Below are 16,457 nucleotides of genomic sequence, written 5' to 3'. Positions count from 1 at the left end.
GCAGTCCACTCTTTGTGAATCTCCCCCACATTTTTGAACGGGTTTTGTTTCACAATCCTCTCCAGGGTGCGGTTATCTCTATTGCTTGTACACTTTTTTCTACCACATCTTTTCCTTCCCTTCGCCTCTTTATTAATGTGCTTGGACACAGAGCTCTTTGAACAGCCAACCTCTTTTACAATGACCTTTTGTGTCTTGCCCTCCTTGTGCAATGTGTCAATGGTCGTCTTTTGGACAACTGTCAAGTCAGCAGTCTTCCCAATGATTGTGTAGCCTACAGAACTAGACTGAGAGACCATTTAAAGGCCTTTGCAGGTGTTTTGAGTTAATTAGCTGATTAAAGTGTGGCACCAGGTGTCTTCAATATTGAACCTTTTCACAATATTCTAATTTTCTGAGATACTGAATTTGGGATTTTCCTTAGTTGTCAGTTATAATAATCAAAATTAAAAGAAATAAACATTTTAAATACATCAGTCTGTGTGTAATGAATGAATATAATATACAAGTTTCTCTTTTTGAATGGAATTAATGAAATAAATCAACTCTTGGTGGTTGGATGGTATTCTAATTATATGACCAGCACCTGTAGCTCGGCGCTCACTGATACATGAGTAACCAGAGATGTTCCCTTTTGGGTCTTTCTCTCGATGCTATGGGAATGCATAAATTCCTACTGTGTATAAAACTTAGGCATAGCGAAGAGAGTCGCCATAGATAGCCAGACACAACATAGAGCCAAGCCTGTTGACTGCCTCACATACCAACTAGCTGACCTAGGTGAAACCACTGACAGCCAAGCGAATGACACGCTGTCAACAGAGCAGGGAGAGGATTCAAGGGCATAGGTTATTTTACAACAAGCCCCCAGCGGTCTCTGGGGGACAGCGGCTTGGCAACCCTGCTACAGAAGCCACATGTCCATTCTGTTCCTCACTGGCTGTTGCTGTGGTGGCCAGTCGAGCCCCAGGTCCTTCACAGGCTCTGAAAGTATTCTCAACTGCTCCTCATCCACTGCAACTGGAGGCTCGGTCACCTCACTGTGGGAAGCCTAAGACTCCTGACAGAACCAAACACCAGAGTCTGAGGCCGCAGTAGACATAATGTCATCATTGTCGTCCTCACCTGTGGTGCTAAAAGAGATCAGGCCGTGGGCTTCATCAGATGGGCGAAAGCTGGCCTCAGCCTCTCTTTCCACGGCTCAACAGCGTTGGGTGGTGGAGGCAAGGAGGCAGCTGGCGCACAGTGAGGACTGTGGAAACTCTGGCACGGAGGGTCCTGACTGTCATTTCCTCGCAGAAAGAAAAGTCAGGCCATTCTAGCATAGCCTCTGCATGGGCACTGCCCAAACAGAAAACACACGCATTATGGAAGTCGGGGAGCTCGTCCACCGCACACACAACATTCCTTCATGGACATCTTTTCTTCCTGCCTGAACGCAGAAGGGGAGCAGCGAGAGAAAGTGCGAGATGGTCCTCATTGCAGAACAAAAGATCCAGGGGGTGGGGTTGGATCTAACCCACTTTACATATTCCTTAACCTACCCGACTCTGCCCCCTGGATCTTGAGTGCTCTGCAGTGAGGGGCTACTGGAAAGCATGATTCGAAGGAGAAGGAGAAAGATTCTGATAATCTATATAGTGAATGGTTCCACCCATAGCTTGCACTCTTTCTCCATTGGCCAGTAACTTTTACTGGCGTAATGCAATCAGGCTTCAGTATTTGAGGAAGGAGTGGGATACCCCATAGAGTTAGCATGCAATGTCGAGACACCGACTCAAAAGGAAACGAAAACAACTTTATCTTCTTCGTCCTGTCCTGCAGTTTATCTCCATCCTCTGGAAAAAACCCTCACCTGCCAGTAGCCTTAGTAATCCTGAAGACATTGATTAGCTTGTTCAGGTGTTTGATTAGGGTTGGAGCTGAACTCTCCAGGACCAATGTTGCCTAGCCCTGGTCTATTTATGTATAAGGTTTGAAACTTCATTAAAACATTTGAACTCCATAACCTTAGACATATTGCTTATTTATTCTCGAACCAGCATATCAGAGCATTCTGGGTTGAGCGAGCGAGCCCTGAGCCTTCAGAAAGGCGCTCCCCGCTCCACTCATATGCTCCGATTTCAGCAACGTTTTGGCATATTGACATGAAACTTCATATGTGCAATCATCCCCTGACAACATATCAATTTCAACACCAGATTGACCTGTTCAACTGGCATTTTGCCATTAGTGTTCTTTGCCCCCCAATAATTGCTGCTTGCAATTTTTAGATGCTTTGTACACTAGTTACAGTTTATATGCTGTATTACTTTTCAGTTTGGGGGAAAACCTAAAAATGTCAATGGTGGAAATGCAATTAGAGTGAGGAGTATGGTTATCAGTAATGTATTTACGGTTATTTCAGATGAGACGTTAAACTGAGGTCCTGACTCTCTGTGGTCATTAAAAATCCCAGGATGTCCTTCAAAAAGAGTAGGGATGTAACCCCGGCATCCTGGCCAAATTTGCCCATTGGTCTCTGTCCATCATGGCCTCCTTATCATCCTCATATACTGATTGGCTTTATCACTCGGTCTCCTCTCAAACAATAAGCTGGTGTGTGGTGGGTGTTCAGGCGCAATATGGCTGCCGCCGCATCATCCAGGTGGATGCTGCACATTGGTGGTGGTTGAGGAGATTCCCCCTTCCATATGTAAAGTGCTTATTATTTATTATTATAATTATTTTATGGTATATTGTGGCCAAACTGTGGTCTTCTGACCATGCCAGTGAAGAAATGTAAATTAGCATACTGCCCTAAGAATACTATAAAAGTTTTGCTATACCACCACCTATAGACAAAACCTGTGCATAACCGTCAGTCTTTGGCATGAAAAAATATATTTTACTGCCCTTTGTGCATAATGCAATATTACATGTCTCATATCCTTTTAGGAATGCTGAAGATAGCAGTTAATCATTAATTCATTAAAAAAGAGAAACAACATAAGATCGTCTCAAACTGCTTTTATTACATCTTAAATAACAGTACATTTTAATATAGTTTCTATCTTGCATCCAGCTTTCTGTTGTACACTGACTTTAAAATTAAATACAAAAGATGGATAAGGGTACAGTGGGGGATGCAGAGCTGTAAGTTATTCGTATGGAGAGAGGGCGAGGAGAGGACAGGGAAGAGAGGGAGAAAGAAAAGCAAATTTAGTTCTTTTTTTAGTCTTTTATTTTTCTTGCCAACTCCAGGCCTAACGCACAACGACAGCACTTTTTTGTTTTTGTACAGAATGTTGCAGAGAAATAACAGAATGGAAGAAATGCCACTACAGCTAAGGAAAGAGCGCTTTTCTTGATACATGTCGAGAGGGAATGACAGAAAAGTTCTGCCATTCAAATGCTGCGTTATTTTTTTTTTCCTTTTTTATTAAAGAACAGAAAACCTGTTTGTTACAAAATGTCTCTAGCACTGTCTTTGTATCTGAAATTTTTCTTTTGCTACAGAGAGAGAGATATTTCTTTGTTCTAGTTATTTGAGTGTGTTTTTGTGTTTGTACAGGGTCAGTGTGTGTGTGCAAGTGTCTGTGTGTGTGTGTGTGTGTTTGTGGGGATTCACAAACTCTCCAGGGACAGAACAACTCACCATTCATTTTTGTGATCAACATGTTTGCTTCTCTTAAGTGCATAGCTTTGAAAGTTAAACTAAATTGTGTATGCACAGAGTAGCAAAAGAAAAAAAAAAGAAAAAAGTAAAATAAATACTGTGGTGATCTATTTAACAGGTTATTTTTTAAAAAACAAAAAAAAGAAAACATCAAGGACTTAGTTCCATATGCACCTCTTTTAAGCAATTCTACAGCATGCGATTCTACGAGTTTCCCACCCATGGCAGACAACCAAAATAAGATTTTTTTGTTGATTTTTTAACTTAAAAAGTTTTCAATATCATTATTTTCAAACATTGATTTATACAACATGTCATTCACAGAGTAGTAACTGTTTTCCAAGCACAAAACGGGCACCTCTGTCGAAACCCAAAAAAAAATGAAGAACTGCCCACCCCTCCTTCAACATCCTCCACATCAAAGAGAGAAAAAATTGGATAAGAAAAATATAAAATAAAATTATTAAAATGATTGGTTAATCTTCATTGAATTACTCAACATTTTCCAAAAAAGCATGAGAGGAAGTATGGTTAAAATTGACATGGTTTCATCTTCGAAAATCGAGCATTCATCATCATGAACAGCACGTGCTAGGTTAGTTAACATATTTGCAAAACTGTATTACTTGTGCAAACAAAAAAATTGCAACTAGACCAAAAAAAAAAAAAAAAAGTTAATAATCGAATTTCCCGGGACTAAATATACAGGCCTGATAGCAGCTAGTGGACCCCTGATCAAATCCTTTACGTAAAGAAGCTCTGAGAGATTTTGACAACATTGAGAATGTTTTAATTCTTAACAACAAATTTGATCCCAAAATATTTAAAAACTAGAAGACAAAAAACACGCCTGCGATCCTGACTGGGGGGAGAGGTCCAAAAAAGGCCCATAAAGCTATCGAGCAAGTTTCTTTTAGAAAAAACGCCTGCTTTCGTGTTAAAGATAATGACGTTAGCATAATGACAATAGCAGTGGAATGAGTGTCTTTATGTTCTCAGAAAATGGTCCCAGAAGGATGCACAATTATCAACTTTCACCCTTTTACCAACTACAATCTAGCTGAGTGTAACAATTGTGCTCTTTTTTTCTTTTCCAAAGGAGAAATTTTTGCTCTTTTGTCGTTTATAGATGTTGGGGTCAGTTCTGTTGTGTTTGAGAAGGAGAGAGGAGAATAAAATCGAACAATTTCATTTTGGAATGGTCTTCCAGTCAACCTTTAGAGTCCGGATGCGATCTGGGAAGAAAGGGGAAAAAACAAAACAAATTTACAACTCTAAGGCATTTTTTAAATTAAGTTCATTAAACAAGCTGGAGCAAAATTTATGACATATTAAATGCTTAAGACTTTTCTTGTTATATTTAAGACTTTACATTTTTCAATTTGATCCAACTGATCCAAGTCTTTATAAAGGACCTGCAGGGACCTTGTGACAAGAATGCTGTTCCATGATCAGCTGTGACCCAAAAATCTATTTGTAACAGCAGATGGCAGTAGAGATGCATTCGTGCAGCTGATGGAGACTCATTACAACTATTTATTTGCAAATCTGAGTCGTAAAGAATGATACGGCTCCTCATCAGATGAAATCGACAACATTTCTGATGCATCTGGGGTCCAAAAATAAATGTGCTGCTTGTCTGGAAAGGCAACAAGCAGAATCAAGAACAGATCCCTGTAGCCTGTTGAATGACAAGTAGCTCCGTTTACCTTGCGGCTTTAATTCCAGATCTTAAGGAAACTATCCCAGGAGCCTGTAGCCACAGCCATCCCATCATCAGTGACGCCCAAGCAGCTGACGCGGTTATCGTGACCTGCCAAAACTCCTGCAAACACAAAATATGCGCATGTCATTTATACCGAACTGACATGCATCTAATGTTTTTCTCCCACCTGTTGACATTCATTTGAAATAAAACGATGTTACTCTCATAAGGATGTTTGGATAATAAAACAATATCATACATAAATAAACTTCCGGTTAAACATTAGGCATAATTACGATTTTTAAATGTGGGGTACCTCAGGGGTCCCTGCTGGGACCTATTTTATTTTGTCTAAACTGTACATGCTCCCCTTGGGTTCAATGATGATGAAATATAATATTTCATATCATTGTTAAACTGATGATACACAGATGTGCATGTGCTTTGAAGATATTAAATGCTGGACTAAGAAATTCTGGAGATAGTTATCCATGCCCTCATCTCATCTAGACTTGATTATTGCAATGCACTACACATGTGTCACATGTGTCAGGCTTGCAGTTGGTTCAAAATGCAGCCGCAAGGTTGCTGACCGGTACTGGGAGGAGGGAAAGCATTTCACCGGTCCTTCATTGGTTCAAACACACCTGCCTGATTAGTTTGTTTAGGTGTGTTTGATCACACAAACCATTGGCTTCATCATCATAAGTTTAAGATGTGTGTTTGTGAAGTAAGTTATCCCTGCATCAACATCACTGCAGAATATCTTTCACACTGACCAGCGCGGTCGGCTTTGAGAGCATCCCACACGTTGCAGTTGAAATCGTCGTAGCCGGCGAGCAGCAGGCGTCCGCTTTTGGAAAAGGCCACGGAGGTGATCCCACAGATGATGTTGTCGTGAGAATAAACCATCAGCTCCTGATCGGCACGCAGGTCAAACAGCCTGCAGGTGGCGTCATCTGAGCCCGTGGCAAATGCATTTCCATTGGGGAAAAACTGAGAGGAGATAACAGGGTTACTAACTTCACGTGAAACATACGCGTGTATTTCTGTGAGTGCACGTGGCTGCTGCTTACACAGATAGCGTTGATGTCGGACTCGTGGCCGGTGAAGGTTTGTCTGCACATGCCTTCTCTGACGTCCCACAGCTTGGCAGAGGCGTCACATGCGCCTGACACAAACAGACGGGTGTCTGGGGCCAGAGACAGTGACATCACATCACCGGTGTGACCTGCGAACGTGGTTGTCTGCTGCCCGGTCTCAATATCCCACAGAGCACTGGAAGAAACAACAAACAAAAACACGATGCAGGAAGTTCCAGTTATTAATATTAGTATTGTGAAATAGTAAGCTAATAATAATAAAGTACAACCTTCTAAGAATGTTGATATGATTTCATTGTTATATGGAAGCTTGTTAAACTATTTGCCTGAATTGTGTCAGAATCGTAAGTTATAAACTCAGAATTACAAAGAAAAAAAAGTCTGGATCGTTGGTTTTAAACTCGGAATTGCGAGGAAAAAAGTAAGAATCATAGGTTTTAAATTTAGAATTGTGAGAAAAAGTCAGAATCGTGAGTTATAAACTTGGAATAACAAGGAAAAAAGAATTGCGAGTTATAAACTCGGAATTGCAAGGAAAAAAGAATTGCAAGTTATAAACTCGGAATTGTGAGGAAAAAAGAATTGCAAGTTATAAACTCGGAATTGTGAGGAAATTCAGAATCGTAGGTTTTAAATTTAGAACTGCGAGAAAATAAAGTCAGAATTATGGGTTTTAAACTCGGAATTGCAAGGAAAAAAAGTCAGAATCGTGAGTTATAAACTTGGAATTGCGAGGAAAAAAGAATTGTGAGTTATAAACTCGGAATTGCGAGGAAAAAAGTCAGAATCATAGGTTTTAAATTTAGAATTGCGAGAAAATAAAGCCAGATTTATGGGTTTTAAACTCGAAATTGCAAGGAAAAAAGTCAGAATCGTGAGTTATAAACTTGGAATTGCAAGGAAAAAAGTCAGAATCATGAGTTATAAACTTGGAATTGCGAGGAAAAAAGAATTGCAAGTTATAAACTCGGAATTGCGAGAAAAGTCAGAATCGTAGGTTTTAAATTTAGAATTGCGAGGAAAATACTCAGAATCGTGAGTTATAAACTCGGAATTGTGAGGATCACATTTTTTTTATTCCATGCCGGATACAAGCTTCCACAGTTTTCACATGTGAAAAAAAAGAAGAAAAAAACTAAAAAAAACTGTGAAAAGCTTCTTTTTTGAAAAACTTAATAGAAAGACAGCTAAACTTTATTATTACCATTATTTGAGTCATTTATAACATCTCAATTGGTAAAAAGTGTTGCTGTTTAGTGGTACAAATATAACAACCTGTATAAAAATTATCATAACCACAATTTATTTACATTTATTATTATTTATCTCGTAATGTGGTCTGTTAACAGATCTGATCCAGCACTCGTGAAAATAAATGAATGGTACTTTAACATTAAAAACAGCTCTTGTGAAATGACTTGTGTTCATTTAGAAACAAAGCAGACAAATTTACAAGATCATCAGTTTCAACCTATAGTCTCTATATATGCACTGGCCGAACATATATTCAATTATGTTGACAATGTCATGGGTAAACTATAAAGCTGATAAGCACGAGTGTTTGTTCCAAAGCAGTACCCAAACTCACCAGCTGGTGTCGCCTGAGCTAGTGACAATCTGGTTATCATCCACGAAACGGCAGCAGGACAGATAGCCTGTGTAAAGACAGCAGTTAAAATGGCAGGAAGGAGAGCAGAACACGACACAAATTCAGCCCAGTTCTTTAAAAACACTAAGGCTTAAATGTAGATAAGATTTTGGGAAAACGGTTACCTGTGTGTCCAGCCAACTCACGGCTGACACGCACGTTCCCCTCACGGGTCTTTAGGTTGTAGATGGAGCAAATGTTATCCAAGCCTCCACAGGCCACATAGTTTCCAGACGGCGCATATGCACAAGTCATCACCCACGAGGAGCGCAGGGGAATAGCGTGCACCTACACATCAACACGTCAAAGTGGTTTAGTTTTCATATGACACATCCGCTACCAATGTTGAATCTGTATCAACTAGTTGACAGATGAAAAGATTATAAGAATATAAAAACAGGTTTGCCGGCTCTACTTGTCTCATTGCACAATCATCACAGGAAAGAAAGGAATTTCGATCGTGGTTTTGATTCCTCTAAACAATTCCGGTTCCTTTAAATGTTTCATTTAGAAGCTTTGAGAAATAAATATTTGGAGGCAATGCAAATCATTTCTGACAAACAGAGATCACCCCCATTTAGAGCTGTCAAAGGTACTGGTGCCAATCGAAACTTTTGAAATGGTTGGTTTCCATTTACAACGTATTTCTCAAAACAGTGAGCATTGTAGCCAATCACAGACATGTCTGTTGAGCACATTAATTGATCAAAATATGCATGTTCATGAATCTGTTCATTATAACCAAAGTACAGGGACTGGATAATGAAACCGAAACACCTGGTTTCAGACCACAATCATTTATTAGTATGGTAAACTAATTGTATGGTTCCTATTGCGGCCAATACAGCATCAGTTCATCACAGTGGCCAGAGGGGTTTTGAGCCATTCCTCTTCCAGAACAGTGTTCAGGTCACTATTACCCATTTTCCAACAAGGCAGTTTGAGTGCTGGTTCGGAGCCGGAGCCTAGTTTCAAATCAGTTCTTTGCCTTTCGACACACAAAGCACCAGCTCCGAACCAGGAAAAGTGGTTCATAAGTAGCACCAAAACATAACTGGGCTAGAAGTAAGAACGGCTTGCGTCAAGCATTTGTAGAGCATATGACTCCTTGTGCTTTAGCATCGTTCTTGCGGTGCTTTGATGTCATGCACCAATCGCTCTGTGGGAAGCCGATGCATCCTGGTTCGTGCTGGTGGAAAGGGGGTAACTGATGCTCGTGGAAGAAAACGTTTCCTGACTCGTTCCTCCAAAATACCCCAAAGTGGCTCAGAAATATTCAGATCTGGTGACTGTGCAGGCCATAGGAAATGTTCAACTACTTCCAGGGCTTAATCGGGCCTCAACGGGGCCAATGGCGAGGGTTTTTTGGCCCGCCAAATAACTTGGTCCAACAGCGGACCAACTGAGGCTTGAACAGAGGCGGAGCTAGAGTCAGGAGACTGTCAACACCGCTGCTCATTTCCCATGTTATTATATCAGGCTACCAGCTAACCTCAACATTTAGACAACTTTCAGCTCTAAAAATAACTTCCTTGTGATCCGATGGGGATTCTGATCACCGCATGAGGCCTGCCAAACAAACAAAAAGACTTTTCAACAATATCTATATGGGCCGATTTCAAAACACTGCTTCAGAGCTTTACGAATCGAATCAGTGTGCCAAAGTCACGTGATTTCAGCAGTTTTGCTGTTTGATTGGAGATTCGAATCACTAATTCGAAACAAAAGATTAATAAAGCTCAGAAGCAGTGTTTTGAAATCGGCCCATCAAAAGATATTGTTGGAAAGTCGTTATTTTGGGGGTTTTTGGCACACAAAAAAGTATTCTTGTAGCTTTATAATATTAAGGTAGAACCACTGAACTCACATGAACTGATTTAAATATGTTTTTAGTACCTTTATGGACCTTGAGAGTTTGAATGGCATTGCTGGCTATGCAGGCCTCACTGAGCCATTGGATTTCATCAACAATATCTTAATTTGTGTTCCGAAGATGAACGAAGGTCTTACGGGTGTGGAACAACATGAGGGCGAGTAATTAAATGACATTTTTATTTTTGGGTGAACTAACCCTTTAATAAGAATGCTCAGAAATGTGACGTAAACATGATATTTTATCAATATATTTCTAAATGTGTAAGCCTTTGGATTTTACATTTTAAAAGCATTAATTGAGTTGTTTGTGCATTCTTGTGATCGTAAATAAATGGAAGCAGGTGCAAATTAATAGGTATGTGTTTGATTCGGCATGATTGATCTGCACTCCTGACACAAATTAATACTGTTATTACTGTTATTTTAACTAACTTAACTTTTTCTGTACAACATTGGTCAAACATTGATGTTGCAATCTTAAGTCTTTAAGCAAAGCCCAAACGTTCGCTTCTGTCATGCTCATTTTGTGATCTAGCTAGTTTTCAGTCAGCTGGTGTAATGGTGGGGTTATGTGACCTCGTTCTGTGGAGGTGTTCAGGGCGGGTTTTAGGGCAGCGCTGCGGGGCTACTGGTCCAACAGTGGAAACGCAGCTTGATACTGGCCTTGGTGCTTGAGGTCCGAGGCTATTGGCCCAGCAATGCATCTTTCAGACAGCTTCCTCTTGCTTCGACAGCCCTGTTGGATGTCATTCCTGCTAGTATGTGGTGGTATGCCGAAATTACCTTGAATACAATCGTTCTCAATACACCACAAAGACCTGCTGTCCTGATCACAGATGAGCCAGCGAGACGCACACCAACAATTTGTCCTCTTTCGAACTCTGATATGTCTCTCATTATGTTGTGTGGATTGCAATATTTTTGCTGTGCTATTGCTCTGCTAATTCAACCTTCACTGAAGGAATGTAAAATTAGTCAAGATAGATATAGGCGTGAAACCTCCAACAATATATTGGCCAGTGTTTCAGTTTCATTGTCCAACCCCTGTATAAACACAATGTAAATAAGTGATTCATCATGCAGTCTAGACATTTTTTTTTTATCAATATGAGAGTTTTCTGTAAGAGTGCAGAACTTGCGCTGAAGTGATTGACAGCTTCAGTGTGATTGACAGCTTGTTTTTTTCCTCCTCCAAATATTAAAATAGGCTATATAGTTTTTACTATGGAACTGAAATTGGTACCAGGAACTGTGAAATAAATACAGTCCCATCATTATTAGAGTTTTAAAAGCATCACAGGATGCACCTCATGAAGTCAGTCGAGAGAATCCAGGCTAAGAAGTTATTTAACATGTTGAGTCACTAAATGAAACCATCAGTTCACACATGGCATTGACTTTCACTTTTACCTTGTTTGTAGTATAGCTGTCCCAGATGATAAGTTTTCCATCCTGGGAAGCACTAACAAGAAGCCTGAAAACACAGAGAGAGGGTGGAAATAAAGAACCAATGAGCACAATGATCATCATGTGAAGTCTGATCAATATAAAATGTATATAAAACATGTCGAATGCAAACGCATAGTGAACGCAAAGTGCTCCGGTTTCAATGTAACTAAAGATTTATGTAATTAGAAATGTTCGTGGTAGTTACAGCTTGACACAAAGTTAAATGACAGCAGTGACACAGATGAGGAGATGAGCTGCTGCTTCTATTTCTATGAAGAATACAGGCACTGAAATACACACGGATCCTCTAAGGATTTCCTTAATGCCAAACGAAGACACTTGTGTTTAAATCAGACCGCCTTAAAACAACAAGTAATATTCATCATTATTATGTATTATATCTATTTTCACTATGATTTTATATTGCAAAGGTTGTCTGCATTCTATTCTAGCCCTAAATGGAGGTTGGTCTGCTTAGATTAGGGATGCATGATATTGGATTTTTGCTGATATTCAATATTTTTCAACTCATTGTTCAACTCATTGTTCAACTCGTTGTTCAACTCATTGTTCAACTCATTGTTCAACTCATTGTTCAACTCATTGTTCAACTCATTGTTCAACTCGTTGTTCAACTCGTTGTTCAACTCGTTGTTCAACTCGTTGTTCAACTCGTTGTTCAACTCGTTGTTCAACTCGTTGTTCAACTCGTTGTTCAACTCGTTGTTCAACTCGTTGTTCAACTCGTTGTTCAACTCGTTGTTCAACTCGTTGTTCAACTCGTTGTTCAACTCATTTTTCAACTCATTTTTCAACTCATTTTTCAACTCATTTTTCAACTCATTTTTCAACTCTTGCACATGCGAGTTATCACAGGCACAAAATCAACATTGTTATTGTAGCAAAGCATATTCGCATAATTTTACATATCGGGCCGATGCTGATTATATCCCATTCTGATGGCGTCCCAATAATATCATGCATCCCTAGTTTAGATGAAGGGGTGTGTTTTAGGACACATGAAAATCATCTTAGCCTGCTGTAGATCATAAAACATGACTCCTCTGCACTATTATCCTAAACACGGATGAACCATCACAGCTGTACTAGTTCATGGCACAGGGCTCAATGATCACCTTGAGTCAGTGCCCCAATGCATGGCGTAGATCTTCGCCAAGTGGCCCCTCAGTGTCCGTCTAGTGCGCATCTGAATCCGCCCCACAGGCTCAATATTGGCTGTGATCTGCCAGAAACACAAGAGAACAAAATCTAGTTCAAAAGACACCCAGATGAAACTCCATCTGAAAACAACAACATGATTTGAGAAGTCTATATGTGAAATGTGTAAAAAGTCCTACCTGAGAGAGGGTGGCATCCGCACATGCTTTCCGTGCATCCTTGAGAAGAAAAACACAGATAAAGCCACATCAACAACTACAAAACTTTGGACAGATACAGAAGTAACGATGCAAAGAAGTGTCCAGGCACCATCCAGAAAGCGTGAAGCCCAAAGTGCGCTTCGGTTTTCCATCTCGTAGATTTTGTGCCAATGTGTCACATGACTGAAATTATACTTAGTGAGTGGCAAAATGTCTTGTTGCTTGTGGCAGCTGATTAAAGCCAGGTGTACACTGTACGACTTATAATAGTCTTTTACGACCGTTGCTTGTCAGACTGTTCGACAGTCAAGATGCATTAAAAACGGACAAACGCTAGAAGACTGTCATCATCAATGCGTGACTCGTTCTGTGACTGTGAGCTGTGTGTCAAACCTTCTGACACTTCAGGTAAAATTTGATCGCAATGGTCATTAATCGGCTGTCGGTGAACATCTCAAACTAACGATCAAAGATTTTGGCCTAGGAAGGGTTCTCAATATTTGTCTCAGATGGCCAAATTGTGACCAAAACCCTACAGTGTGAACCCAGCGTGAGATAAAAACTCATCAGGCCTGGTTATGGCACTGCATGTCAGTGTTTGAGTAAAAACACACAAATCTGTGACAAAATCAGTAAGGGAGTGTAATGAGCTTTGCTAATAATAAATATTACTTATTACATTCCTGCAAAGATGACAGAAAATGTACATGCAATTGATGTCCTGCATCAAAACATGAAGGTGAATAAGAATATTGACAAGGAACAAGGAACTTTTTTTACTGGGACAAGTGAATGACCGATTTACTTGTTAGAAGACGAGCACATGATAAAGCTTAAAGGATTAGTTGACTTCAGAATTAAAATTTCCTGATAATTTACTCTCCTCCATGTCATCAAAGATGTTCATGCTTTTCTTTCTTCAGTGGAAAAGAAATTAAGGTTTTTGAGGAAAACATTTCAGGATTTTTCTCCATATAGTGGACTTCAATGGCCTTCAAACGGTTGAAGGTCAAAATTACAGTTTTAATGCAGCTTCAAAGAGCTCTACATGATCCCAGACGAGGATTAAGGGTCGCAGAGCAGCGCAAGACGAGCATTTGTGGTTAAAAAGTATATACATTTTTATTTTATTTTTTAGAAAATAAGCGATGGTTTCTGTAGATTAGACTCTTATTCCTCGTCTGGGATCATGTAGAGCTCTTTGAAGCTGCACTGAAACTGACATTTGGACCTTCAACCCCAGTGAAGTCCACTATATGGAGAAAAATCCTGGAATGTTTTCTTTTTGACTGAAGAAAGAAAGACATGAACATGTTTAATGACATGGAGGAGAGTAAATTACCAGGAAATTTTAATCTGAAGTGAACTAATCCTTTAATGTCGAGTCCTGAAAATGTATCCGATTAACGTAGCCTCAGTTGTGTGGCAGCGTACGGTATCATAATATGTGTATTGATTGTCGAGCATGTGTATGACATGTAGTGCATGCAGCCACTTACTCTGATCTGGTTTTTCAGCTGTTCAGCCTCTTGACGCAACTGGTCGAGTTCGCTCATTTTCTTCTGCTAGACGATGGGCTTCACTCCGTCCACTCACTGCCGCTCGCACTGATCTGAAAAACACACAAACACCATTACTCTACTGACTGCATATTACTAAACAATTGATTTACATGCATGTACATTGTGTTGCAGTGTTTATTTAAAGTTGCTGAACTGCCATCAAAACATGTTCTGATGGTCCAGTTGTTTGGGAACAGAACACGTCCGATGTGAACGCCCCGCATCAAACCCGTCTGATCGTAGCGGCGGACACCAAGTCTCATTTATACCCAAGCCTCATTATACAGCGCTTCTGACTAGCCGTTCAACCCACAACATGCACAAACACAGCTGACATCAGCGCTATAGTTAGAGCCCCGTTTCCACTGGACACGGTGAGAAAAGACATTTCCAACACTAATGAAGGGATGCGAGCACGTCTCTTTCTCCGCCTGTGTCCTTGCCAACCCGTGAAGCCGTTGCTTAGCAACAGTGTTGTGCAGCGAGCCTGTGCTAAAGATCACCATTACTGCATGTCTCCCGGCAGCGCAGCGCAGCACAACACAATCACACAGCTACACAAACACTTCACAGCCCGAGCACAGATAATCGCATTACTGTACAGTGAATATGATACGCTGACGTTTAATTAGATCGGATACACTTTGGAAAAAACACACAACAGGGATGATATTCGTGATGACAAACATTTGCATGTCATCGATGCGATGGATTTAAGGAAAGGTGATCTAACCTCTTTTCATCGCACTGTTAAGAAAACTGGCCAACCAATAAGATTCGTGCTGTGGGTGACATGCTCAGAGCCGCTGCCGTTTCATACTCTGCCTTTGTTCTCTTACATTTATTGTTGCTTGATAAACACCAAAAATCTGAATGTCCCACAGTCTTAGTGCGATATGTTGACATTGTTTCCATTTAAAAGGAGTAATTTGACTTTTTTCTTCTCTGTGACAAGTGGATGTCAGAAAGGGAAAGTTGTGCACCGCTTTATTTACGCTTTTCAGCCCCTTTGCTGTTTTCGCATATTGGTCTGCATGCAAAAATCGGACTGAATTTTCTTGCTTTCCATAAAAACCCCTGAAATAAGCTGTTGTCATAAGGTCATGTTAACAGGGTAGATGTGAATATCATGACAGAAAGTTTAAGTATGGCCCGATGATTTCCGTGATGCAGAATACGTGGACGTAATCACGAAATCCAGTTATAAAAATGGAATTTACTGCATAATGCGGAATGTCACGGAATTTATCGGAAGTTGTGAGTAATAAAAAGTAGTTAAATCGCGACCGCAAAAAAAACGATTCAACTATGAATATGAAATATTGAATATGAATGTTCTGCGTCTCTGTGTGGATGAATGGTGCGGTTTCATTTACCACACACACACACACACTCGCTTTGTGTTTTCAGCCTCTGTCGGCTCACTATATGAGGACATGAATGCATGAACTTCATCTCCAGAGCCGCTCATCACGAGTCACTTCATTCATTTGAGAGAAAAACTATTGTTATATCATAAACACACAGAACTCAAAGCTCTTCACGGCAACCCGTCAAAATAAAAGTTTGGTTTAACTTGAAAAAATTGTGACAAGTATTCTGTACAGTACAATATAGATATGCCTCAACAAAATAATAATTCTAACACTAATAGTAAATTATTAAAACTATGTGAATTTTTCTTCCATGTTTTAATTTTAACAGTAAAGCTCTGTTGTGCAGAACTTTGACAAAAAAATATTATTTCATAAGATTAAAAGATAAATTAATGTTTTATGCCTTAATTTGACTGACAGAAAAATTAAAATACAATACAGAATTTCTAAAAAACAAAAACAACAACAAAACAAAAACATTTCATAAAACTGCTAAAAATTTTCCCTAAAAAAATTATTTAGTTGTTTTTATGAATTCAAGACATGCTTTTTGATTATTAAAATTTAAACAATTAATTATTAAAACGTAATCCAGAAAGCTTAAATCAGAAAACACAGAATTTGGTAAAAGTAAAACATATTTTGAAAAAAAAAAAAAAAAACATTTCATAGGGCTCTAAAAATGTAATTTTTGTTAAACTT

The 16,457-nt window shown here is 39.6% G+C and overlaps 1 protein-coding gene across 1 annotated transcript in view; it reads right to left on the bottom strand.

Moving 5' to 3' along the window:
- Positions 1-3,101: 3,101 nt before the first annotated feature.
- The window catches only part of gnb1a (guanine nucleotide binding protein (G protein), beta polypeptide 1a), a 48,893-nt gene continuing 35,537 nt past the window's right edge, over positions 3,102-16,457 (bottom strand). Inside the window, exons 2-11 of the mRNA XM_067395529.1 lie at positions 14,317-14,429; positions 12,797-12,835; positions 12,575-12,681; positions 11,400-11,463; positions 8,240-8,402; positions 8,055-8,121; positions 6,440-6,641; positions 6,143-6,359; positions 5,368-5,483; positions 3,102-4,893 (exon numbers count right to left, since the gene is read on the bottom strand). Coding sequence (XP_067251630.1) covers positions 5,377-5,483; positions 6,143-6,359; positions 6,440-6,641; positions 8,055-8,121; positions 8,240-8,402; positions 11,400-11,463; positions 12,575-12,681; positions 12,797-12,835; positions 14,317-14,373 — 1,023 coding nt within the window. The 5' untranslated portion in view covers positions 14,374-14,429 and the 3' untranslated portion in view covers positions 3,102-4,893; positions 5,368-5,376. The remainder of the gene's footprint in view (positions 4,894-5,367; positions 5,484-6,142; positions 6,360-6,439; positions 6,642-8,054; positions 8,122-8,239; positions 8,403-11,399; positions 11,464-12,574; positions 12,682-12,796; positions 12,836-14,316; positions 14,430-16,457) is intronic.

The sequence above is a fragment of the Chanodichthys erythropterus genome, chromosome 9 (genome assembly GCF_024489055.1).
Source record: "Chanodichthys erythropterus isolate Z2021 chromosome 9, ASM2448905v1, whole genome shotgun sequence".
In the NCBI taxonomy this organism is placed as follows: domain Eukaryota; kingdom Metazoa; phylum Chordata; class Actinopteri; order Cypriniformes; family Xenocyprididae; genus Chanodichthys; species Chanodichthys erythropterus.
This window is presented reverse-complemented; position numbering and strand designations above follow the sequence as displayed.